Raw genomic sequence first — 25,596 nt, 5'->3', positions numbered from 1 at the left:
AAGAGCTGTGTCACAGTTACACTTATTTTGAACTGAGAACATAAACTTTGTGTTCCGTTTTAAGTAGTTTTCAAGTTAAAAATAACATTTCTTTCCTGAAGATCCCTCCCCCCAATTTGTTTCCTTATTTTTTAAAAATTTCTGCTTTTTAAGAACCCAGAATTCCCAGAAAATACTTAGCAAAGGAATTATAAATCACAGACCTAGAAGAGGAAAGTTGAGTCATCAAAAATCTTTGCTGAGGGGCGCCTGGGTGGCGCAGTCGGTTAAGCGTCCGACTTCAGCCAGGTCACGATCTTGCGGTCCGTGAGTTCGAGCCCCACGTCAGGCTCTGGGCTGATGGCTCAGAGCCTGGAGCCTGTTTCCGATTCTGTGTCTCCCTCTCTCTCTGCCCCTCCCCCGTTCATGCTCTGTCTCTCTCTGTCCCAAAAATAAATAAACGTTGAAAAAAAAAATTAAAAAAAAAAATCTTTGCTGATTCATCAGTAACCCTAAGCATTTACTATTTTGATAGGTAAAAAAAATACTTGTGACTATTCTTAAAATATTATATTTTTAGAATTATTATGTTTGTCCTTGAAGTCTTTTATTCATCTCACAAAACTTTGTTTTGACTTTTTTAACATTTATTCATTTTTGAGAGACAGAGAGCACAAGCAGAGGAGGGGCAGAGAGAGAGGGAGACACAATCTGAAGCAGGCTCCAGGCTCTGAGCTGTCAGCACAGAGCCTGATGCAGGGCTCAAATCCACAAACCGCGAGATCATGACTTGAGCCGAAGTTGGACGCTTAACTGACCGAGCCACCCAGGTGCCCCTTGTTTTGACTTTTAATACCCAGTCTTACCCATGACTGGGAATGATTTTCAAAAGATACTTGATAGTGAATGACTAGCTTCATGTGGCCCTTTTAAGTCATTCAACCATAAGCTTCCAAATTTGTACCTTTTATCTAAGTAAACTGGTTACAGCAATGTAGTCTAGTGCTAACAGTGAGGCATCAAAGACCAGCAATGCACAAAGTGAATTATTATCAAAATATGTATACTAAATGACCAAACATCTCACTTTCCAAAACTTTCCATTTTTCCTTTATTTTATTTATTTATTTATTTGGAAGGGATACTATTTATTAGATTTAGCAGTTATTCTTTCTTTTAGCCCAGTTGCCTAGAAGAGTGGTAAATAGGCTGAGCTCAATAAATATTTGTTCAATGAATGAGAGTTGTATTCAGAGTTAGTGATCATCACAGAAAAATAGGGAAAGAATTCTTTAAAGGTAAGGCTTGGTATTAGGTTTTTCCATTGCACTAGATTTTGTTTTAGACTTTTTATTGTAAAATATGTAACAAAATTCACTGTTTTAACCACTTTAAAGTATACAGTTCACTGGTGTTAAGTACATTGACCGTGTTGTATAACCATCACCACTGTCTATTTCCAGATCTTTTTTTCATATAAGTGGAATCATACTGGGTTTTGACAGTAATTGGTAACTATTGCCTTTGCCATTTTTACTTTTATACCTCAGTGGTACTTATTTGAAGTGAAGAATAATTGGTTGACTTGTGGATTTAGGTGATTTTCTGAAAATTGTTAAAAGGCATCAAGTTCATTACTTAAGAACAAGTTGAACATTTAAAATTCTTACCTTCTCATAGTGCTCTGTTCCATAAGAAACAAAAAGTAGTGAATACCTACTGCACTGGGCATGTATAGATGAATGAAACAATACCTGCCCTAATTCATAGCCTAATATTTCTACTGCCGAGGAAAATGTGTGTGTGTTTTATCGTATAATATATTATTTCCACTATCTCTCTGGCACATCTTCCAACCTTTCGGTTAAAAGTATTCTAAAATTTTCTCTCTGCACAAAGACTTAACTCTGATAAGTATGTGTGAATTAATGATTATCTTCTGACAATTCCCTTGTCTGCTATATATTCCACAAAGAACATTACTGTGGAAGTTTATACATCATGTAACTTTGGTTTTGTCAAAGTTGTGTTTGAACTGATTTATCTGCAGTGAAATGATCTTTCTTCTGCATCTGGATTCTTAGAAATAAATTATATTGTATTTATTTTAATAGGAACAACTTTTCAGCCTAATAGCAACTCCTATGTAAATCCTGATCACTTGAACTATTTCCGGTTTGCTGGACAGATCTTGGGATTAGCTTTAAACCACAGGCAGCTGGTCAACATTTACTTTACAAGATCATTCTATAAGCACATTCTTGGTACGGCTCTATTGTTATTTCCATAGGCATTTATTTAAAGTGTTTTTCTTAGAATCTTTAGGAAAAACTAAGTAGACAAGAGGTGGCATTTTGGATGAGGTAATTTTTATTTCAGTTGGAGACTATCTGTGTATGTAAGGCATTTGGGAGCCTGAGGGAGAGGGAAAAAAATTACCTTTTTCCTAAAAAAAAAAAAAAAAGTGTTTTTCATTTAGTGTGTACATGTTCATGCTAAGAATGCAATTTAATATGAATATACTTAAGAGAATTGGCACTTCTTGAAGTGCATGATAATTTTCCTGTATAGCTATTTCAAAGAAAGAATACATTGTAAAAATGTGGAAAAAACCACAAGCTTCAATTAATAGAGTTCCAAATCCAGGAATTAGCATGTATTTAAATCTTGCTGTCAATTGGATTATATTTTGCAGTTTTATGGAATATCTGTAGAGGGCAGTATTTCACCATTAAACAAACAAGGAAAGGCAGAAACATTTAGAATATAACTGCTGTATGTTTGCATTTTTAGGTATTCCTGTAAATTACCAGGATGTGGCATCCATTGATCCAGAATATGCCAAAAATTTGCAGTGGATTTTAGATAATGATATTAGTGATCTAGGTCTAGAACTAACCTTTTCTGTTGAAACTGATGTGTTTGGAGCAATGGAAGAGGTGCCTTTGAAACCTGGGGGTGGAAGTATTCTTGTGACACAAAATAACAAAGTGAGTATTCGAATTTTTACCTTAGCCAATGTTTGTAACTTGTCCCTGATTGCTAATTACTCTAGTTTCCTGCCACTAGCTAGAAAAGCTTTTACTGTTACAGGGTTTCACAGCATTTTATAACAGATAAGATATTTAAATTAGCTAAACCATCAAATATCAAACTTTGAATTAGGATTAAATCACTATTGTGTTAGACAGTCAAGGCAGTTCCTGAAGCAGCCTAGAGCTGAATTTAGTTGATTGTATAACTTGGGCAACTGTATACTGAAAAATTCAATTAGAAATGGAAGCTTACATCAAGAACATATTTGCATCAGTCACTGTTTCATGTTTTAATGTATGATATTAAGAGTTCCAGTGGAGAAAAGAAGAAATTCCCATGTTAAGCTCTGTACCTGCTTTTGGGATCCAGTAGAGCTAATGGATCCAGTAGATCTATTCGACTACTTGATTTTTTTAAGCTTTATAACTTGATTATGTATTGTATCTTCTGTTTGTAAGTAGTTTTTCCAGTTTTACTGAGAAATAATTGACATACACCTGTACATATTAGTTTTAAATTTTGGCATATGTTTTAAATTTCATTGTTGAAAAATATGTTATTTTAATATATAATACATTTTTATGTTTGAAAATGTAGGAAATTGGGAGTCAGAAAATCTGGTTTGGCAATTCCACTTCTGTCATTTGCCAGTAGCAACTTTTGGTTAAACAAGACTAAAATCTTTTCCCTTTCCGTTAGTTGGATTATAATTCCAAAACGGCTTCAGAAGCAACTAACTATAAGAAATAATGTCCATTGATTTAGTAAAGCATATATTCTTTTTTAAAAGCCCAAAAGACTTGGCTGCACTTTAACCTCTTTTAGCCCCAGTTTTCTATTCTATAGACTTGGGATAATAATACTTCTTTTTTAAAAAAAAATTTTTTTAACGTTTATTCATGTTTTGATAGCGAGAGACAGAGCGTGAGTGGGGGCGGGGCAGAGAGAGAGGGAGACACAGAATCGGAAGCAAGCTCCCGGCTCTGATCTGACAGCATAGAGCCCTACGTGGGGCTCAAACTCACCGACCATGAGATCACGACCTGAGCTGAAGTCAGATGCTTAACTGACTGCGCCACCAGGCGCCCCCCGGATAATAATACTTCTGATACAGAATTGTTACTAGCGTTTTGCTGACTGAATACCACAACATAAAAGGCAGTTGTTATTGCATAGTTTTCTATAAAGAGGCTCTTAGTTTGAGATACGTACAGGGTATTGGAAAGTTATATTAAGCTCTGTAGTTTTACTTTTTGAAACTTAGATACTATACACATAAAAAAAAAACATTAAGTGTAATTGTTGAAAATAAGATCAGGAACTGAGTATTTGCATATGTACACTTGGACAATTTTTAGTCTCCTCTTTAATTTTATCCAGGAGGACACTGAAGCCTAAAGAGTTAATGGTAAAACTGGGGCCAAAACCCAGTTTCAAATCTAATGTTCTTCCTGTTTGCAAAACATGTTGAGGAAGATCTCATTTGATTTTTAACATAATGAGTCATTTTAAGCTCTAGAAGATGAAAATTATAAAATGCTTATTTTTAAGATTATGTATATAAGCTTGCCAGTGAATTAAAATACTTTAAAAAATCTAATTATTAGATTGTCTACCCTGTCGTGCATTTATTATTTTATTTTACACTGGAGACCTATTCTCAATTAAGAGTAATGAAGTTATAGAATCTTGGTTATAAGCAAGAGATTGCTTTTCAAGAAACTCAAATATGATTCTTATCTGTGAATATTATATCTGATGAGTAGATTTGTCACTCTTGTCAGGTACGTTTTATGGGACAAAGTTGAAAGACCCATTAACAATTGCATGATGCATAGTTATATTTATCCTTGTATCTCCTAATAGTCCCCCTCTCATTATGAAATGACTTTTGTTTAGATTTTTAAAAATACATATTGTATTAATTCTTTTGCATTTGTGTCTTTTATTGAAATGTAGTATTGGTAAGTAATAACAAAAATAATATATGGATATTGGGGGTATACCTTTCGTTGTGAGCCTAGTTTGAGGCTAGAATACTATTGTAATATTAAAGAACTTGAAAGTTGCTTCTAAGTTTAATACACTTTTACTTCACTGTATTAACTAATTTGATTATAGGCTAACTTTTTTTTTAATGATTAGTTTCGGTAATAGAGATAAAAGCAGGATCTCAATCACTAATATGTTCATTATTCTCAGCTTTCATTTTGTGATGTAAACATTTTTTTGGAATAATTGAACCTCTTCATTTTCTAATATTACCAGAGTCAAGTATAATTGTATATCAGATTATTGATGTTTAAACATTTAATGCTTACCCAATAAGCAACCTGATTAATTTTTTAAAATTAAAAATCTTTAGAAACATACCTGCATCTTAAATTGATCACTTGCTCTAAGATTGTTAAAGTATTAACTTTGTAAATACAATTTTCAAACCATGTTTTTTAGAGATTTTGTTACTTTTAAACATACCTTTCTTTGATGAACTTTTTTGTTACTTTAGGGTTAGCCTTTTACTTACTCTTCTCTATAGATGTAAAGTTGTAACTGTCGTTTGGAGTTCAATGTCAAAATCTGTAAGCATATTGAAGCTTAAATGAGTTGCCAAGCTTGTTAGTATGAGAAAATCTATGTAAGCTGATGTCCACATGGGGGAGTCATTTATTCCTGAATTTTATGGAAAGTCTTTGGTAATTATAGAGGGAAACCAAATAGATGAAAATAACTTTGTTTAAAAAGGACTACCTTAAATAAATACAAATGATGTATGCAGAGAATATATATATGTTCCACATTTGAAATATAATGCTCTTTTAAATTTAATTTTGTATCTATCAATTTGTTTACAAATCTTAAAAACAAATAACAAAATGAAACTCTGGTTTCACTTTTGAAAATGGCTGAATTAACCGGGAGCTAAACATTAACATTTAAATAACACTTTCACCTTCTTTTAAAAGTTTTGCTTTTATTTTTCACTTTTACTTTTTTATTCTTGACCAAAAACTGGAATCATGGAACCATAAAATTTGTGTTAGAAGTGACAGTTTTTCTTAGATCTTCAGTTCTGTCTCCTCGAACTGAAGAGTAAACTACATGAGTTTTAAATGTTAACACTTTTACAATACTACTCATAAAGTTCACTCAGGCTGGGACGGAAAGAATTAGGGGTGGGGTAAGACAGGATATCAAGGAATGGAGGAGGTGCCATGGAAGTTAACTTACAGAGGAGATGCATTAAGTGGTCAGATAGGAGGAGTAAGGGGGAAAGGAAATGTTCTGGCCTTACACGAAGTTGAGGATGACAGAGGATGATGTGTTTGGGGAACCACAGGTAGATCAGAGTTGTAGATCTTAGCTTCGGTTGTGGAGTAAATGAGTGGTAAAAGATGAGGGGAGTATATGGGGGCCAAATTCTGAAAGACTCTGCAACCACAATTAGGAATTTGAAAATTAATGTGACGACTACAGGGATGATTGCAGGTGTTACAGAGCCAAGTGTCCTGAGTGAATTCTGGTGTTTAAAAAAAACACAAAACAGCCTCAACTTGGAGTGTGAAGAATGGATTGAAATAGGGCGATACGGGAGTCAGGACAGCTGCTAGGGGATTGTGGCATTGGTCTGGGGAAGATGCATGAGAATTTTATAAGACAGTGACAGTGAGGATAAAATGAGATAGTGTCTAGCCTTTTTGATATTTCTGCTTATTTCTACAAAAGAAACCTGATTATCCTTTGGAGTTCTCAGTAGAGAAATTTTCAGTGAGAACTTTTACATATTAGAGCGACAATAAGTAGATGAACCCAGGAAAGAAGCTTTTTATCACCAAAGGATTTATATTCAAACGGTAACTTGAATTATGCCAATAACAACACCATTTAACCTGTTAACTATTAAAAAAAAAATAACTAGGGGCACCTGGGTGGCGCAGTCAGTTAAGCGTCCGACTTCAGCCAGGTCACGATCTCGCGGTCCGGGAGTTCGAGCCCCACGTCAGGCTCTGGGCTGATGGCTCCGAGCCTGGAGCCTGTTTCCGATTCTGTGTCTCCCTCTCTCTCTGCCCCTCCCCCGTTCATGCTCTGTCTCTCTCTGTCCCCCCAAAAAATAAATAAACGTTGAAAAAAAATTAAAAAAAAAAACTATTCAAAACCATTTTATAAATGTGGTCCAGTTTTTATCTCTACTTCGAGGAGGGGGGAAAAATCTTGTTTTCACTATTAAGAGTTAACTGTTGGGGCGCCTGGGTGGCTCAGTCCGTTGAGTGTACGACTTCAGCTCAGGTCGTGATCTCATGGTCTGAGTTTGAGCCCCGCGTCGGGCTCTGTGCTGACAGCTCAGAGCCTGGAGCCTGCTTCAGATTCTGTGTCTCCCTCTCTCTCTGCCCCTGCTCTGCTCATGCTCTGTCTCTCTCTGTCAAAAATAAATAAACATTAAATTTTTTTTTTAAGAAGAGTTAACTATTATTTAAGTAAATGTTTTTTTTTCCGGACATCTTTTAAGAGATAGAGAAAAAAGATTTTCAAGAAGAAAGATGGCTTTAACAAATGCATTAGTTTTCAGCATCACCACCACTCTTCATAAGAAGATATAGTTTAGGTTCAAAGCCTGAAGAGAAGTTAAAATTTTAAGGAAGATTTCTGAGGGGTAGATATTATTTATTTCCCATATTCAAAAGACTGGGAGATTATTAAAACAAAATGGTTCTGTAACTAGACATTAATTGGAATTTAATGTACAGAAGTTCATTCTTCTTAATCTTAATCTTTTTATGTTTTTCACTTTGCAGTTTCTTTTTTCTTACCTATTTTATGTCAGTGACCAGGGTTGGAGGTTAAAGCCAGAAAAAAGTTGCTACGGCTCTTTTTTTTGTTGCTGCTGTTGTTTCTATGCTCAGACTTTCTCAGTTGAAAGATTTCCATGTATTAACATAATTATTTCACCATTATAAGTACTAAGATTTTTAAATATGATCAATTCTTTAATTCTTTGGCATCTGGTATTAATTTATGCCTTCAAAGAATTGACGGCAAAACTCAGGTGGGAGCAAATAGGACTCCTAGGATATGCCATCTGTTAGGGATAAAAGATCTCCTGCCTCCAAGTTCTATCAATCTCTTTTAATAACTTAAAACAAAATGAGAGTTTAGGTATGGTTTGTATTTAATGTTTAATTATGCAACTCTTTATGCCAGTGTTTTGTGGACTGCTTGTCATCTGTACATCCACTGTTTCCTTATTAAAACATGTAAGATATTTGATGCAGGGGCATAAGGTGTGGGGGGATGAGTCCCTTGGATGTCTGCATAGGTAATGGGAATGCAGCCAGTATATTTCTGCACAGTGTGAATAGTCAAAATGTTAGTGTGTGATAATAGTGGCTGTTCATGGTAATAATTGTATCATCAAGATAATGTTAATTTGTGTCCTTCTGTTTGAGGATGTGCAATGTTTAAGGAAGCAGGGAAACATTTTAGCAGCAGTTGGATTTAGATTTTCTTTTATTAAACACAGTTATCTTACAGCTACATGGAAAACTATTTTATTAAATACCTCAGGAGGATTTGTGATGGCTAGGATTTTATTATTTTACTGAGAAATAATTTAGACCAAGATTCATCCACAGTTAAGTTAATATGGAGAATGGTATGTGAAGGAGCTGATTTCCATAAGTTGACATCCAATAGCTAGGGGTCAAAGTTATAGAAATAAATGTGGAAAATAATTAATATTAGACGGAATAGAAGGGAACATGTAAGGAAAGATTAGTATACTTGTGAAAAATTTTAAAAAGAATGTGTGAGGAAATAATAGGAATTAGCTGGTAGAAAATGGAATGTGTACTATTCTGATAAATATGGACTGCAATGGCAAATTAAAATAGGTAAAGTGCCCTTGAGCAATTCACAAATCTTTTACTTTTATGCTTCATAATTTAACATCTTAAACAATGATTACTGAATAGTACTACAAAATTCTAAGTGCAAAATCTTTTGGGAAAAAGCTATTTTTTAAAAGTGTATTTATTTATTTTGAGAGAAAGCCAGAGAGAGCATGAATGGTGGAGGGGCAGAGAGCGAGAATCCCAAGCAGACTCGTGTTGTCACTGTGGAGCCCGATGTGGGGCTCAGTCCCGCAAACTGAGATCATGACCTGAGCCAAAATCAAGAGTCAGATGCTTAACCCACTGAGTCACCTAGGTGCCCCTGGGAAAAAAGTTATTCTTCTTAAAGGAAGATAGGGTCTCATGTACCTTAAACATACAATTGACAAGTGAATGGAGCAGAAAAATTGTAGTAGTTCAAGTAGGCAATTTTAGAGCAGACATAAATTAAAAGATAATGAGGTGCTAATGTTGAAATCACTGCTGGTTATCACTTGGAAGTGTGCTGTGTATATTATTTCCTGTATTGGAAAATCTAGTTTATGTTTCTGTTTGTTTGGCACACATTTCCATCTCCCTCTCTCTAGTAACTACCTGAATATAACTTGTAGTAACTGATTCATTCCTGTCTAGTGGAGAAAAACTTTTGGGTGGTAGGGAGTGCAGTTTGGGGGTGGGCATAGACTGAATAGCAGAGATGGCAGCTTTTGCTGTGCCAGATTACACAAGGGACCACGTTGGGTTTGGGAAGAACTGTGGGGAATCCACCATGACACTTCTGTAGCTTTGGCATGTATGGAGAATTCATAGCTAGTGGTTAAATACAGTTTGCTGACTTAGTGCTTGTGGAGGCAAAGCATTAGATTAGTGCCAAACAAAATTAAGGAAGGAACCTGAAACAGGCTTTCTCACCTCTTTAGAGTAATCATACCTGAGAGGTGAGAAATATATACAACATATTGCTTTTAAATGACAAAGTTTCACTTAGACATAATTTTTTTTTTTTAATTTTTTTCTCAACGTTTTTTATTTATTTTTTGGGAGAGAGAGAGAGACAGAGCATGAACGGGGGAGGGGCAGAGAGAGAGGGAGACACAGAATCGGAAACAGGCTCCAGGCTCCGAGCCATCAGCCCAGAGCCTGACACGGGGCTCGAACTCACAGACTGCGAGATCGTGACCTGGCTGAAGTCGGACGCTTAACCGACTGCGCCACCCAGGCGCCCCCTTAGACATAATTTAAAATATATAAACGATAACAATGATAGAGTTGATTGAGAGATATGGCAACTCATTCTTGTCTGAGCCAAAATATGTTTTTATTACCTTAAATTTTAAGTGACATTATTTTCTATGAGGATATATTTTATTTATTTATGTTTGTTTATTTATTTCCATTTTTTTAATTTAAATTTTAGTTAGCATACAGTGCAATATTGGTTTCAAGTGCAGAATTCAGTGATTCATCACTTACATAAAACGCCCAGTGCTCATCACAAGTGCCCTCCATAATACCCATCACCTGTCTAGCCCATTTCCCACTCTCCTCCCTCCATCAACCCATAGTTTGTTCTCTGTCATTAAGAGTCTCTTCTGATTTGTTTCCCTCTTCCCCCCTTCCCATAGGTTCATCTGTTTTGTTTCTTAAATTCCACATATGAGTGAAATCATATGGTATTTGTCTTTCTCTGGTTGACTTGTTTTGCTTAGCATAATATGTTCTAGTTCCATCCATGTCACTGCAAATGGCAAGATTTCATTCTTTTTGATGGATGAGTAATATTCCACTGTGCCTGTGTGTGCGTGTATGTGTATATATATCACATCTTTTTTTATCTATTCATATGATGATGTGTTTTAAAATAAAATGTGTGAAAATAGTTTACCTTAATTCAGAATCAAATTGACTATGTTTAAATGGCCCATTTATCAAGTTCCAACTATGTATTAAGTGCACCTGTTGAATGTATGCATTCATCACATATTTACTGAACACTCTACAAAGTGGCAGCCACTTTTTTAGGAGCTGGGAACATGTATGTATCCTGGTAAACAAAACAGATTCCCTGCCTGCAGAGATACTATATTCTAATGAGATATTTCAGTTAGAGACGCTAGGAAGTGTAAAGACACTGAGGGGTGCCTGGGTGGGTGGCTCAGTTGGTTCAGTCGTCTGACACTTGATTTCGTCTCAGGTCATGATCTCATGTTTTGTGAGACCTGAGCCCCACGTTGGGCTCTGTGCTGACAGCATGGGATTGTCTCTCTCTCTGTCCCTCCCCCGTTCATGTGCACGCTAGTTCTTCCTGGCTCTCCCTCTCAAAATAAACAAATAAACATTAAAAAAAAAAGACTCTGAGGAGTGAGTAAACTTTAGTTTGGGGAACAGAGAGAATGAACAAGGGGAAGAGTGGAAGGAAATGAGATGAGAGAGCAAAGCAGAGGCTGGATCACTTAGGGCCTTACAGGCTAGGAAAGTAATTTGGATTTTACTTAAGTCACTGTAGGATTTTAAGCAGAAGTTGTGTGGTCTGAATTGCATATGAAATTACATATAAAACATATTTTAAAAAACACTCAGTAGTAAGGAAGAAGCAGTACAGAGGCAAAAACGGAAGCTGGAGCACCGCGTGTTGCAGTAATCCAGGTGAGAGATGATGGCTTGGACCGCTTGCTAGCAGTGGAGGTGGTGAGACAAGGTCAGACTCAGTATTTTTTTGGAGGCAGTTGTGATAGCACCCACTGATACAGCCTGTGAGAGAAGTCACGGGTGATTGATTCCTAGGATTTTGGCCTAAGTAGCTTAGTGATTGATAGATTATGGGTTTACTGAGATATGTGGATAATGGTGCCAAATTAATTCCAAGCCTTTACCTCTAAAATGAGAAATGAGTGTATCAATAGTGTCTTAAATATGTGAAATTGAAGAAAAATCATCACTTTTTTTTTTTAATAGGCGGAGTACGTCCAGCTTGTTACTGAACTTCGGATGACAAGAGCCATTCAGCCTCAGATCAATGCTTTTTTACAGGGCTTTCATATGTTCATTCCACCTTCTCTCATACAACTTTTCGATGAATATGAATTGGTAAGGAAAAACATCACTTCTTTTGTTGTTATAAACCATACAAAACTCCAGTTGCTGCAATTCAGAAATAATTTTGTGGTACTGTGAATGAAATAATATATAATAAGACATTATGTTTTAATGTTCATGTTTAGAGGTTTGTTACAAGATTTGTGATTGTGCTTCTCTTGAGCTTAATAACCAGATTAATAATTCCTCAGTGTGAAGCGGGGCGAAGTGGTGATAAACAAAGATGGAATACATTTTCAAAATATTTTATGTGGGAGATGTTGAAGGCCAGTCTTCTCAAAAGTGGTGTTCATATTACAGTCGACCCTGGAACAACGCGTGTTTGAACTGTGTGGCTTGAAACTTAAAATGTGGATGTGTTACAGTATATCATTGTAAATGTTTTTGTCTTCCTTTTGGTGTTCTTAGTACTATTTTCTCTAGTTTCCCTTATTCTAAGAATATGATATATAATACATACAATGTACAAAATGTGTCAATTGGTTATGTTATCAGTAAAGCCTCTGGTCAACTGTACATAATTAATAGTTAAGTTTTGGGGACTTTCAAATGTCACATGTGGATTTTGGCCGTGTGAGGTAGTCCCTAACCCCTGCATTGTTCAAGAATCAAATGTATTTCTCCGTTTTTTATTTGACCATATGAGATAAAAAATAATGATACTGTCTTCCTGTACATCCAAAAAGGAGAATTAAGAGGGTTTTTCTTATTCTATTTGTTTAGTTTTCTCTCGTTTCTCATTTGACCATATATATAATTTTATCATTCTCCTTTTAAATCTCTGTGGAGTCCTCTCTGTTGTGGCCTCCAATATCTAGTAAATGTTTTGTTTTGCTTTTTTAATTTGTGTGCCTTTTACTGTGACCTAACAGGATTTCTAATTTTATATGATTTATGTTTGCATTTTCCCTCATATCCTTTTTCTCTTTTATCATTAGTAATGAATTATTTTGAAACTTTGAATTGTCTAACTCCTTAATAAAACACAGTATTTTAAATAGAGTAGAACTATTTTTTATTTTATTTTTTAATTTTTTTTAATGTTTATTTATTTTTGAGAGAGAGAGAGAGAGAGAGCATGAGCATGGGAGGGGCAGAGAGAACACAGAATCTGAGGCAGGCTCCAGGCTCTGAGCTGTCAGCACAGAGCCTGATGTGGGGCTCAAACTTATGAACTGTGAGATCATGACCTGAGCCAAGGTTGGGCACTCAACCGACTGAGCCACCCAGGTGCCCCTGTTTTTTATTTTAAAAATTATAATTTGGAATAGCACATTTTAGATCAGTGGAGAAGTATTCGTTGTTGTTGTTGTTGTTGTTGTTGTTGTTGTTGTTGTTTTAATGTTTATTTTTGAGAGAGAGAGACAGAGTGTGAGGTGGGGAGAGGCAGAGAGAGAGAGAGGGAGACACAGAATCCAAAGCAGGCTCCAGGCTCTGAGCTGTCAGAAAAGCTCACAAACTGTGAGACCATGACCTGAGCTGAAGTCGGACTTTAAACCGACTGAGCCACCCAGGTGTCCCTCTTTGGTTTTTATTCTTTCCCATAAAATTAGTTTTATCCTGTGCCTTTCACTTTACTGTATGAGTAAGTACACTGGTTTATACCTTTTAATTTTACATATATGCCAGTATTTTCAGTTTATCATTCATAGTATATTTTAGTATAGTAGTGAACAAAATTGTTAATTAAGTTTCAAGTTGTCCATTGTGACTTAGTTTGATTAAATGTCAGTTTTGAGTTTTTGCTTACAAGATTAATAGTTTTGTTTAGTATATAGACTTGTGTAGTTTTTGCATAGCAATAAGTTATTTTTAGCATTTAAAAGCTGAGGAGTACTTATGAGCTATTATTAAACATGACTAAAATCTGACTTTTTATGTACTGTGCTTGTATTAAATTAGCTTTTATGAAGTTCAAAACAGATAATTACATTATTTTCTTGACCTGTATGTAAAAAAAAAAAAAAAAAAGCAACAATATAAATAATTGACAAAAACTTTGCCTCCTAATTTTTTTTTTTTTTTTTTTTTTTTTTTGAGAGAAAGAGCAAGTGAAAGAGTGTGTGTGAGTGGGGCAGGGGCAGAGGCAGGGTAGAAATCCCAAGCAGGCTCCATGCCCAGTGCCTATCATGGAGCCCAATGCGTGGCTCGATCCCACGACTGAGAGTTCATGACCTGAGCTAAAGTCGAGAGTTGGACCCTTAACTGACTGAGCCACCCAGGCACCCCTTTGCCTCCTAATTTACTGATAGTGCTAAGTTTTATGAAACTTATTGATCTACAATGTACATAGAGAGGAGCACATGCATCATAAATGTATACTTTGATGAATTTTTACAAACTGAATACACCCAGTACCCAGATCAAGAAACAGAGAAACCTCCTAGCACCCCAGATGTCTATTCCTATCTTCTTCCTGTCATTATTCCTCTTCATGGGGAACCCATTCTTCTGACCTCTAATACCATAGATTAGGTTTCCTGTTTTTGAACTTCATATAAATGGAATAATCACCTAAAATATATCTGACTTATTCAGCTTAATTTTTTGTGAGAATTATACATATTGTTGCATGAAGTTGTAATTTGTTCATTTTTTTGCATTATAGTATTTCATTGTGTCTGTGTGTGTGCGCGCGTGTGTGTGTAGAGAGGTCTATTTCTACTCTTGATGAACATTTGGTGGGCACTTTTCAGTTTTGGGTTATTTGAAATAGCACTACTAGGAACACTTTCATACACGTCTTTAGGAGAATATATGTATGCATTCTTGGAGTGGAATTGCTGGGATACAGGTGTTCATTTTCTATTATAGTAGGTATTAGCAGATAGTTCAAGGGTGTGTGTGTCAGTTTACATTCCCACCAGTAGGTGTGAGAGTTCTGGATATTACACATCTGTGCTAGCATTTGATATTTTCTTTTTCATTTTTATCATTTTTGTGGATCAGTAGTGGTATTTCATTTCCCTGACTGATGAAGTTGAGTGTGTTTGTATGTTCATTGGCCATTTGCACTCTGTTTTTGAAGTTTAAATAATTTGTCCATTTTTCTATTATGTTTTCTGGGGTTTTTTTGGTTAGTGATTTATAGGATTCTTTTGGGAGTCTTTTTTATCTGTATTGTGAATGTCTTCTACTCTGGTGTCTTTTGTGAATAAAACCTTTTAGTTTTAACACAGTTTGGTTTATCACTTGGTTTTTCTTTGTTTAATGAATGGAGCCTTTTTGTGTCTTTCTTTTTGTGTGTTCAAGAACGTGTTTCTTATTCCAAGGTCATGAAGGTTTTTTCCTTTATTTTTCCTTTATTCCTTTATTTATTTATCTTTATTTTTCCTTTATTCCTTTATCTGTATTCCTTTATCTTTCATATTTAGGTCTGTTACTGTTAAGTTTTTTATAGTGGTTTTATATTGGGAGTTAGGTCTGGATTCCTACTCTGTGTTAGATTCTGGCTTTATTCCACTGAGCTGATTCAAATAGAGGGATTATTTGGGAAGAGCAGTGTTGTCAGCATGATCCTAATTTATGTAGTGATGAAAATTATTATTAAAATTGTAGTATTTGCCAGGCACTTTATATGTATTAACTTTAAAATTTTTTCACAACAGACCCCTGAGGTATTACTATTTCTATTTTACAGATGAGGAAAACTAAGCCAAAGAAGGTACAGAACTTGCTCCTTCATAGAGTATGTGTTAGAGCCATGCTGGGAACCCATGTTCTGTGACCTACAGCCCAGTCTGTATCAGTATTGCCAGACGGCCTCTCAGAGGCATGAGTTCTAAATGGGACTTTTAGAACCTTTTGTATGACTTTATGTCTTCTATGGGAAAGGGCTATGCTACACTGGGTTAGGAAGCTCTTTTTTAAAAAGTTGGCACCAACATTTGAGCTAGATGTGCATCTGAGTTAAAAGATACAGGTTAGATTCTAAAGTTTTAGTGATAGGAAGGTAGCTGGTAGTGTCAGTGTCCTGAACTGAGGTTGTATTCATCCACTGTGGACAGAATGCAAGTTCCAAGTCAAGAGATGATTATCAGGTTCAAAAATAGTGACAACTCTGGGGCACCTGGGTGGCTCGGTTGAGTGTCTGACTTTGGCTCAGGTAATGGTCTCGTGGTTCACGAGCTTTTTCTGACAGCTCAGAGCCTGGAGCCTGCTATGGATTCTGTGTTTCCCTCTCTCTGCTCCTTCCCCACTCACGCTCTCTCTCTCTCAAAAATAAACAAACACTTATAATACAGTAACAGTTGAGGGATCCCTACCAAATATCTGAGGGACTGTCCTTTCATACTGTGCTGCTTATCCATGATGGTACCAGAATATTAAAACATTGAACCATGTGAATACTAAGTAAGCTAATGGGCTGTGAATATTTGCATGACTCAGTCTCTGACCATTGGTATGGGCTATATGTGTTATACCAATTTCCAGTGGATTAATTCATTTATTTTCCCATTTTTTAAAAATGTTTATTTTGCGAGAGAGTGAGTGAGCAGGGGAGGTACAGAGAATAAGGGAGAGAAGAGAATCCTAAGCAGGCACAGCCCTATGTGGGACTTGAACCCATGAATCGTGAGATCATGACCAGAGCTGAAACCAAGAGTTGGACGTTTAACTGACTGAGCCACCCAAGCACCGCTGTCATATTTTTAAAAAGCAATAAATTATTGATTGGGATTTGAAATCTTCTTGCTTCTTTTTATTGTGGAATTACCATTTTATCTACTTGTTTTTAGTCAGTGTAATAACTTTTTTTTGCCTAGGTGTTAAATGGGATAATAAAGATCTTTCATCTTCTTCACAAAAGTCATAATAATATATTCATGAAATGATTCAAATTTCTTGAGAGAATACAGTCCCACTCATTTTTATTCATAATTATTAATAATGAAAGCATACTTGATATTATTAAATGCTTATCTTCAGTCTAGAAGGGAAGAGGATTAAACTCATGGCTTGTATGAAATGTGTAAAATTCATCCCCACTCCCTTTTGGCAAGATCTGTATCAGGATCTTGCCAGGGGACAGAATTTCCCCAGATGGTTCAAATAGAAACTTTAACAAAAGGGCTACTATAGAGGTGCAGCAGTATTAAGAATAACAGCAGTAGGGTGAGGCATCCACAGACAAGCAACATGGATCGCCTTATCATCCTTAGAATTGAAGAGACAGGTGGAGGAATTATAGTAGTCCCCGCTTATCAAGAGGGAATCCGTCCTACCATCCCCAGTAGATGCCTGAAACTGTGGATAGAACCAAATCTTGTATAAAGTATGTTTTTTTCCTAAATATATATATATGTATATATATATACATATATATATGTATATATATGTATATATATATACATATACATATATACATATACATATATACATATATATACATATACATATATATATACATATATATATGTAAGATAAAGTTTAATTTATAAATTAGACACAGTAAGGATTACCAGCAATAATGAATAATAATAATATTTATAACAACAATAACAATATACTATAATAAAAATTATGTGAATGTGGTCTCTCTCTCAAAATATCTTCTTGTGCTGTACTCATCCTTTTCCTTGTGATGACGTCAGTTAAAATGCCCATGTGATGAGATGAAGTGAGGTAAATGATGTAGGCATTGTGACGTAGCGTTAGGCTACTACTGACTTTCTGACAGTATGTCAGGGGAGTCATTTGGTTCTGGACTGCGGTTGACCATGGGTAACTGAGACTATAGAAGGCGAAATTGTGGGTAAGAGTGGGGGGCTACTGTATGTGAGGACCCTGGTCCTCAATGAGGGCCACCTGGTAGTAGCTATTATTGAGGGTCCATGGCTACCGTAAAGATGGGCTGAAGCAAGGTGGGAGCAGAAAATATCCTCACCTCTACACTCCTGCCTGTTTCCTAAGGATGGAACCCAGTCTAAAGCTGATAGGCAAGAGAACCAGTCTGTAAGGATTGGTCTCCAGGGGCACAGAATAGTACAAAGAAAGGTGGAGAATGTATTTGGAATGTTAAAATGGAGACTAACCAGAATGTCCATCTAGTAAAAGTATTTTATAATACTATGGGAAGGAGGACTAAAACACATCTCAGATCAGCAGTTCTCAAACTTTTTGGTTTCAGGACACACAACAAAAGTTTTGTTTATGTGGGTTATATTAATTGATATTTATTATATTTGAAATTAAAACAAAAATATAAAATATTTTCTTAATATAGAAATAATGAGCCATTACATATTAACATAAATAATATTTTGAAAATTGCATTTTCCAGGATAAAGTTAAAAATAGTGGGAAGATACCCCCCAAACCAAGAGCATGCTGTATATACTGTATGTTTGCTAACTTGACAAGAAATTATATTAAAAAAATAAATGAATTGATTATAAAAAGACATTTCTAGGTAGTCAGGGCGATTTATATGAACAAATATTAGATGGTTTCAAGAAGTCATGATTAATTGTATTTTACGTAATATTGCCATGTGGTTTGGTAAGGAAATTCTATAGTGGCTTTAGATGTATAATGAAATACTTAGGAATGAAATGCCATAACACCTAGGATTTCTTTAAAAATGCATAAGCAAACATGGGGGTGGAGATGCAAACAATTATGTTACGTTTGGATGGTTGTTGAAGCTAGATGACGAATTCATATTGATTTTGTTTTGATCTCTTTTTTCAGTGTGATTTTTTTTAATGTTTATTTATTTTTGAGACAGAGACAGAGCATGAGTGGGTGAGGGGCAGAGAGAGAGGGAGACACAGAATCCGAAGCAGCCCCCAGGCTCGGAGCTGTCAGCACAGAGCCTGATGCAGGGCTTGAACTCATTAATTGCGAGATCATGACCTGAGCCGAAGTCGGACATTCAACCGACTGAGCCACCCAGGCGCCCCTCAATGGTTATAATTTTTCTAATAAAAAAAATTGAAGGGGCATTTCACGAGAAAAAATAAAATTTTAAAAAGTAGTGGGAAGAGTGGCATTGTTTTGTGTTTTTGTAAGTTTATTTACTATCTGGTTAATAGAAGACACTGGGTTCTCATGTCTGCTTCTGCATATAATCAATTGTAATATGTTGTTTGCTTGAACTGTGTAGAAAAATTCCGGCCTCAGATACGTTGGAAAAGGGAGAACCTTGCAGACCCTGAAAAGATCTTAGAAACTCCCAAGAGTTGTCAGATACCATCTCATATTAACCTTCACTAATTTTCTTCAGAGCACACTTCTTTACTAGTCAGATGTGTGCTCTAGGAGATGTGATTTTGAATCACATTCTGTCCATGTCTGTGACAACAAACCCTGCTGTTTGGCTTGTCAGTATTTAGTTAAATGTAGTATAGTCACTGCCTTATCTGACTATGTAAATACATCCACTGTGAGATACGGGCTGATGGAGCCCTATGGACAAGTTCTTTCCATGTTCTCTTTTCTCTTAGAAAACATAATGGTAAATATTTTTGACATTCTTAATTTCATTTTTATTTACTTAATATTTTGTTTGATGATCTTTATGTAAAAAAAAAAAAGACTGTCATTAGGAAAATTGCTTTTTCCCTTACGCTGGGGAATGCTTACGTTAAAGGATTTGAATCATTCCAAAATAGAGTTCTTCACAGGCCTAAATCTGTTGGTTTTTTCCACATAATGACTATTTTTGTTATACCTCCTTTTTTTATATTACTCCTTTTTCATAGTGATTAGAGTTTCTGGATGATCTTTTCCTTTGCTTAACCCAGAATTTATTCAGGGCTTTGTTGTCACTTACATGTTGAGAGTATGGTCTCTTCAGAATTTAACAAATTCATAAAATAAACATAGGCATATTTACCAGAGATAATAACATTCATAAAATTGTTGCAAATGTAAACTTGCTGCATATGTGTTCATGTATTTATCTCTTCTTATGTTTTAGTGAGATATCAGTGTGGAGACATTTCCACATCTCAGCAGTATTTGAGATTATCAGGATGAAGAATTCTCTCCCATGTAGTACTTGTTATTGATGACGTGCAGAAACTGTCACAAAAATAAATCAGTTTTACATGGGATTAGTTTCTAATCAAGGCAAATTTACTATTTAAATGTAATAGCTTTTTTTCTTAATGAAGATTAATGAAATACTTTTTTTCTTCCCCAAAGGAACTACTGCTCTCTGGCATGCCAGAAATTGATGTGAGCGATTGGATAAGAAATACAGAATACACAAGTGGCTATGAAAGAGAAGATCCAGTTATTCAGGTAAAATCTCTCTAGATCTTAGAATGAAGTTAAGTTTTGCCATTTAATTTTATAAGCTTTACAGCACTATTAGATGAAAACCTACATTAATTAACAAAGTAAAAATTTTCCCTAAACTCCCCTCATGGGGATATTGCATGTGAAAGCTTTGTATGAAAGCATTTTTGATAAATGAGTTTCATAGAATAAAATATGCTTTATGAATATTGCATGTTTCTCGGGTATTAGGAAGTCTACAATTGCTCAGAAATGTGAGTTCGTTTTTTTTTTTTTTTTTTTTGTCATTGTTGTTGTTAGTGGTTTTGGGAAGTTGTGGAAGACATTACTCCAGAGGAGAGAGTTCTTCTCTTGCAGTTTGTTACTGGCAGGTAAGAAGTGTTTATATGCTAATGTGGAAAGAACTTAACGTGTTCCAATTTTAATTACTTAAACAACAAAAATGCGTTATGACTTTGAATTGTCAGTTTCCACCTCCCTTTCCTGTTTTCAGTATTAAAGATTTGTTTAGCTACTAAAGATAAAACATAAACTAGTGCTCAATAAATGTTTATTTGCTGTATAAAAAATAAGCTGTTCCAATCAGGACTGTCAGCATATATATTGTATTTTATAATTTGGTAATCTTTTCATTCCATAGGTAAGTCAGTGATAGTGCCAAATTTTTCATATTTGTGTGTTGCTGGACAACAGACAGACACATACACCTGACATATGTAGTGCCCACAGTCAGCAATTTTTCTACAGTTCTTATCAAATTTTAAAGTCTCAAGACACATGGCCTAAACAATAATTTGTGAGACCACACTTCTTTGAAAAGTCTACTTTTGGACTGATTAAATATCATAGATACTAGAAAACGAGATGATTTTAACCTCCTTTAATTTATATTTCTGAAAGGTGTTTTAAAAAAATCTGGTTTTCCTTCTTGGTATCTTAGAATTTTATCTATGCCCTCCTGTTATTGGAAACATTGTTCATTTGTTCCATTATAAATGTACATGGTTCTTCTAAGAAAGTTGGAACACACATAAAATGAGAACAAATAAGGAAAACCACTCCCTGCCAGCAATAACTACTATAAACAATTTGATGTATTTACTTCTATTTTTTCTGCCATTTTAAAAACATAAGTGTGATTATATGTCTCTATGAAATATACACGTAATTTAAAGTCCACTAGTTTTTTTTTTAAAGTAGTCTATAACCATTATAGAAAATTTGGAAAATGAAGAATATAGATAGAAGAAAATGAGAATCCATTAAGTAATTCCACTATTCAGAGATAATACTATTAACATTTTGCTTTATTTTCTAAGTCTCTGAAAATGTTTATTTTTATTTTTTTAAATGTTTGTTTATTTTTGAGAGAGTGAGAGACAGAGCTTGAGCAGGGGAGGGGCAGAGAGAGAGGGAGACACAGAATCTGAAGCAGGCTCCAGGTTCTGAGCTGTCAGCACAGAGCCCTACACTGGGCTCGAACTCACAAATGGTAAAATCATGACCTGAGCCGAAGTCAGATGCTTAACTAACTGAGCCACCCGGGCACCCCTATTTTCTAAGTCTTTTAACTATATAATTAGAAAAATAGTTGGAATCACATTATATGTCTATTTTTAAATGATAAATAAAACATGAATATTCAAGGGCACCTGGCTGGCTCAGTTGGGAGAGCATATGACTCTTGTTCTCGGGGTTGTAAGTTTGAGCCCTGTGTTGGGTGTCGAGATTACTTAAAAATAAAATCTTTAAAAAACACCATGAATATTCACAGATTATAGACTTAAGATATGAAAGAAAACAGAAAAAAGTTGTTTTTTTTTTTTTTTACTTCTTAATGCCAAGAAATACCCAAAGGTTTAATAAAAAGTAATTTAATAAAAAGAATTTAAAAAATTATATATTCTACGTAGGAGGGTTAGGCAATTTCAATTTAAAAAAGTCACCTCTAATATCAGTATCTGGGATTCTAGAAATTTTCCCACATACATAAATTTTTACTTTTTAAAAACATTGAAACATTGTTCTTCTTTTGTAACTTTTGAAATTAAGAATATATTATTAAAAATTGTTCTGGGTGCCTGGGTGGCTCAGTTGGTTAAGCATCCGACTTCAGCTCATTTCATGATCTCCTGGTTTGTGAGTTTGAGCTATTGGGCTGTCTGCTGTCAGCTTTAGAACTTCTGTCTCCGTCTCTCTGCACCTCCCCTGCTTGCATGCATGCGCGCGTGCTCTCTCTCTCTCTCTCAAAAATAAATAAACATTAAAAAAAATTTTTTTAATGGTTCCATATATGGATCTAATTTTTTTCATGGCTACCTCGTCTCCAATTTATGGGCCTCCCTTAATTGGTATTGTCCTCCCTTAATTGGTAATTTTCCTGCTTGTGAATAATGCTGAACAAATAAGGAATTCTTGCACTTATACATTTGTGGGCCAGTTTGATTATTTATATAGAATAAATTCTTAGAAGGGAAATTTTTGGATATGAAAGTATGTAAATTTTTATAACCTGATACATATTGTTCATTTACCCTTGAAAAAGTTATCAGTATTCATTCACATCAACAGGTAATGAGAGGGTCTGTTCCATTTACTGCATCAATGCAGGGTGTAATAATTTCCATTTTCATATAATTTATTATTTATATAATTTTTTTAAATGTTTATTTTGAGAGAGTGTGTGTATGTGCCTGCAAGCGGGGGAGGAGCAGAGAGGGAAAGAGAGAATCCCAAGCAAGCTCCACGCTGTCAGCGCAGAGGACACGGGGCTTGAACTCACAAACCATGAGACCATGATCTGGGCAGAAATCAAGAGTCAGACCCTTAACCAACAATTGAGCCACCCAGGCACCCCCTTATTTATGTAATTTTTGTGTGAATTGCCTGTCTTAAATGTATGCATTATTCTATTGTCGTTTTCAAAAATTAAGTTTTAGGGGCGCCTGGATGACTCAGTTAGTTAAGTGTCCACCTCTTGGTTTCAGCTCAGGTCATGATCTTGCCGTTCATGGATTCAAGCCCACATCAGGGTCTTTGATCGCAGCGCAGAACCTGCTTGAGATTCTCTCTCTCTCTCTCTCTCTCTCTCTCTCTCTTTCTCTCTCTCTCTTTCTCTCTTTCTCTCTCTCTCCCTCTCTCCCTCTCACCCTCACCCTAGCCCTTGCCTTCTCTCTCTCTGCTTCCCCCTTCCCCCCCCCACCCCTCTGCTGCTTGCTCTTTCTCTCTCAAAATAAATAAATAAACTTAAAAAAAAAGAAAAATTCATTTTTAAGTGTTCTTTATATGAGACATCAACGCTGCAAATACTTTTTCCAGTTTATTGTTTGCCATTTAATTTCATAAAGGTAAATATACAGATTTCCATGTAGTTTAAAAAAGTTATAAATTTACTTTATAACATTTATAAAATCAAATTAATTTTGTAAGTTGATTATCAATACCTTTCCTTTTGGTTTTTATAAATCCTTCCCCACTCCCAAGATTTGATATATATGTTTATCAGCATTTTTTTTCTGTAACTTTTTATTTTACATTCTAATTTTTAAATCATCTGGACTTTGTTTTATGTTGTGAGGTAGAGCTCTTAATTATTTTCAAAATGATTTATATTGAAACACTATTTAATTATTATTATATCCCCTCTCCCCAAAACACACACCATGATTTGGTTGGTATGATTTAAAGTGCAGATAACAGTTTACTCAAGTTTTCTGGTACTAAAAATGTCTGTTAAGTTGTGCTCTTGTAGAATAAAAACCACTTGGTGTCAGAGTGCATAATCCCAGTTCAATAGCATAATCATTGTTAGCAGTACTGAAAAGGATTGCACTGTTTATTATTTAACTGGTCATGAAGTGTAACATGTGAATCATTTGAACTGAGGATGTGAGTAAAAAATGTGAATCCATTTGAACTGAAGGATGTGAGTAAAAAATAGAAGCCACAGAAGCTGAGGGGAACAACAGAGAGCTCAGCTTCACCATCATGCTAAAGAAGCCACCTTTCAACACTGTCTACATAGAGTCCTTGTTTTGAATTCAGGCTGAGTTAAGTTCTAAGTTTTTTTAAACCTGAATTTTCTTTTATATTGGACTCAAGTATAGGTATAGCATTTGCCATTCTAAACTTAGTGTGTGTGTGTGTGTACATATATGTATATATTTTTTTCTTCAGCAGTGTTTCGAAAATTCTGCTTATCTATTTGTTTATATTTAGATATATTTCTTTCTCTACATACATAGTATAGTTTAGTGCAACCTCAGTGAAATGTCAAATGCGTTCCAATTACTAGAAGCAAAAATCAGTACAAAGTAATTTTTAATATTTTTATGGTGGGGCACCTGGGTGGCTCAGTTGGTTGAACGTCCCACTTTGGCTTAGGTCACGATCTCATAGTTTGTGAGTTCGAGGCTCGCATTAGGCTCTGTGCTGACAGCTCGGAACCTGGAGCCTGCTTCAGATTCTGTGTCTCTCTCTCTCTCTCTACTGCCCTTTCCATGCTCATGCTCTGTCTCTCTCTCTGTCTCTCTCTCTCTCTTCATCAAAAATAAAAAAATAAACATTAAAAATTTTTTAAAAATATTTTTGTGGTATAACATTATTTTGTTGGCCTATAAGACTGTCTTAATTAAATGTCTTACTCTTGTGTTTCTTACTGTTTAAGAATAATGAAAATCAGACTTAATAATTTGTGTATAAAATAGAAGTATTATGTCATTTTCATTGACTGTAATTTTATGTTGTATAATCCAAGTGTCATAATACTCAAAGACCATTTCATTTATTTTTCTCATACATGCTTAAGCTGCCCAGTCATATTTATTTGTAGTTTAGAAGAAGAGGAGTAAAGTTTCAGAAATTGTGAATATCAGTTTACAGTGTAATTTTAGTTTAGATCTTAAAATTTGGGAATCTTCTGATTTTCAAGCTTATTTTTGAAAACTTAGTGATACAAAAAACATTAGCTCGATTATTCTGATATTGAAATACTTTGTATTAATTTGTGTAAGAATCTGTGTCAAGTCTCATTTTCTCATCCTATCCTGGTAAAGTGGTATACTTACTTTTTTAAACATTTTTTTCAAAATTTTATGTAAATTCAAGTTAGTTAATATATAGTGTGATATTGATTTCAGGAGTAGAATTTAGTGATTCCTCACTTACATATAACACTCAGTATTCAGCAGAACAAGTGCCCTCCTTAATGCCCATCACCCATTTAGCCCATCACCTGCCACCTCCCCTCCATCAACCCGCAATTTGTTCTCTATAGTTAAGAATCTCTTTGGTTAGCTTTTCTCTCGTTTTTTTGACCCCTTACCCTATGTTTATCTGTTTCATTTCATAA

The 25,596-nt window shown here is 35.1% G+C and overlaps 1 protein-coding gene across 7 annotated transcripts in view; it reads left to right on the top strand.

Annotated features, from left to right (window-relative positions):
* Positions 1-25,596, top strand: part of HACE1 (HECT domain and ankyrin repeat containing E3 ubiquitin protein ligase 1) — a 121,523-nt gene that overhangs the window by 87,413 nt on the left and 8,514 nt on the right. For 6 of the 7 annotated variants that reach the window (XM_023254202.2, XM_023254200.2, XM_023254199.2 and 3 more), the window contains 5 exons: positions 2,094-2,243; positions 2,773-2,969; positions 11,859-11,990; positions 20,151-20,249; positions 20,547-20,617. In XM_023254202.2, the coding sequence (XP_023109970.1) occupies positions 2,094-2,243; positions 2,773-2,969; positions 11,859-11,990; positions 20,151-20,249; positions 20,547-20,617 (649 nt within the window). The remainder of the gene's footprint in view (positions 1-2,093; positions 2,244-2,772; positions 2,970-11,858; positions 11,991-20,150; positions 20,250-20,546; positions 20,618-25,596) is intronic. The other variant, XR_002742385.2, reaches the window with a different exon arrangement.

The sequence above is a fragment of the Felis catus genome, chromosome B2, assembly GCF_018350175.1.
Source record: "Felis catus isolate Fca126 chromosome B2, F.catus_Fca126_mat1.0, whole genome shotgun sequence".
Taxonomy (NCBI): domain Eukaryota; kingdom Metazoa; phylum Chordata; class Mammalia; order Carnivora; family Felidae; genus Felis; species Felis catus.
This window is presented reverse-complemented; position numbering and strand designations above follow the sequence as displayed.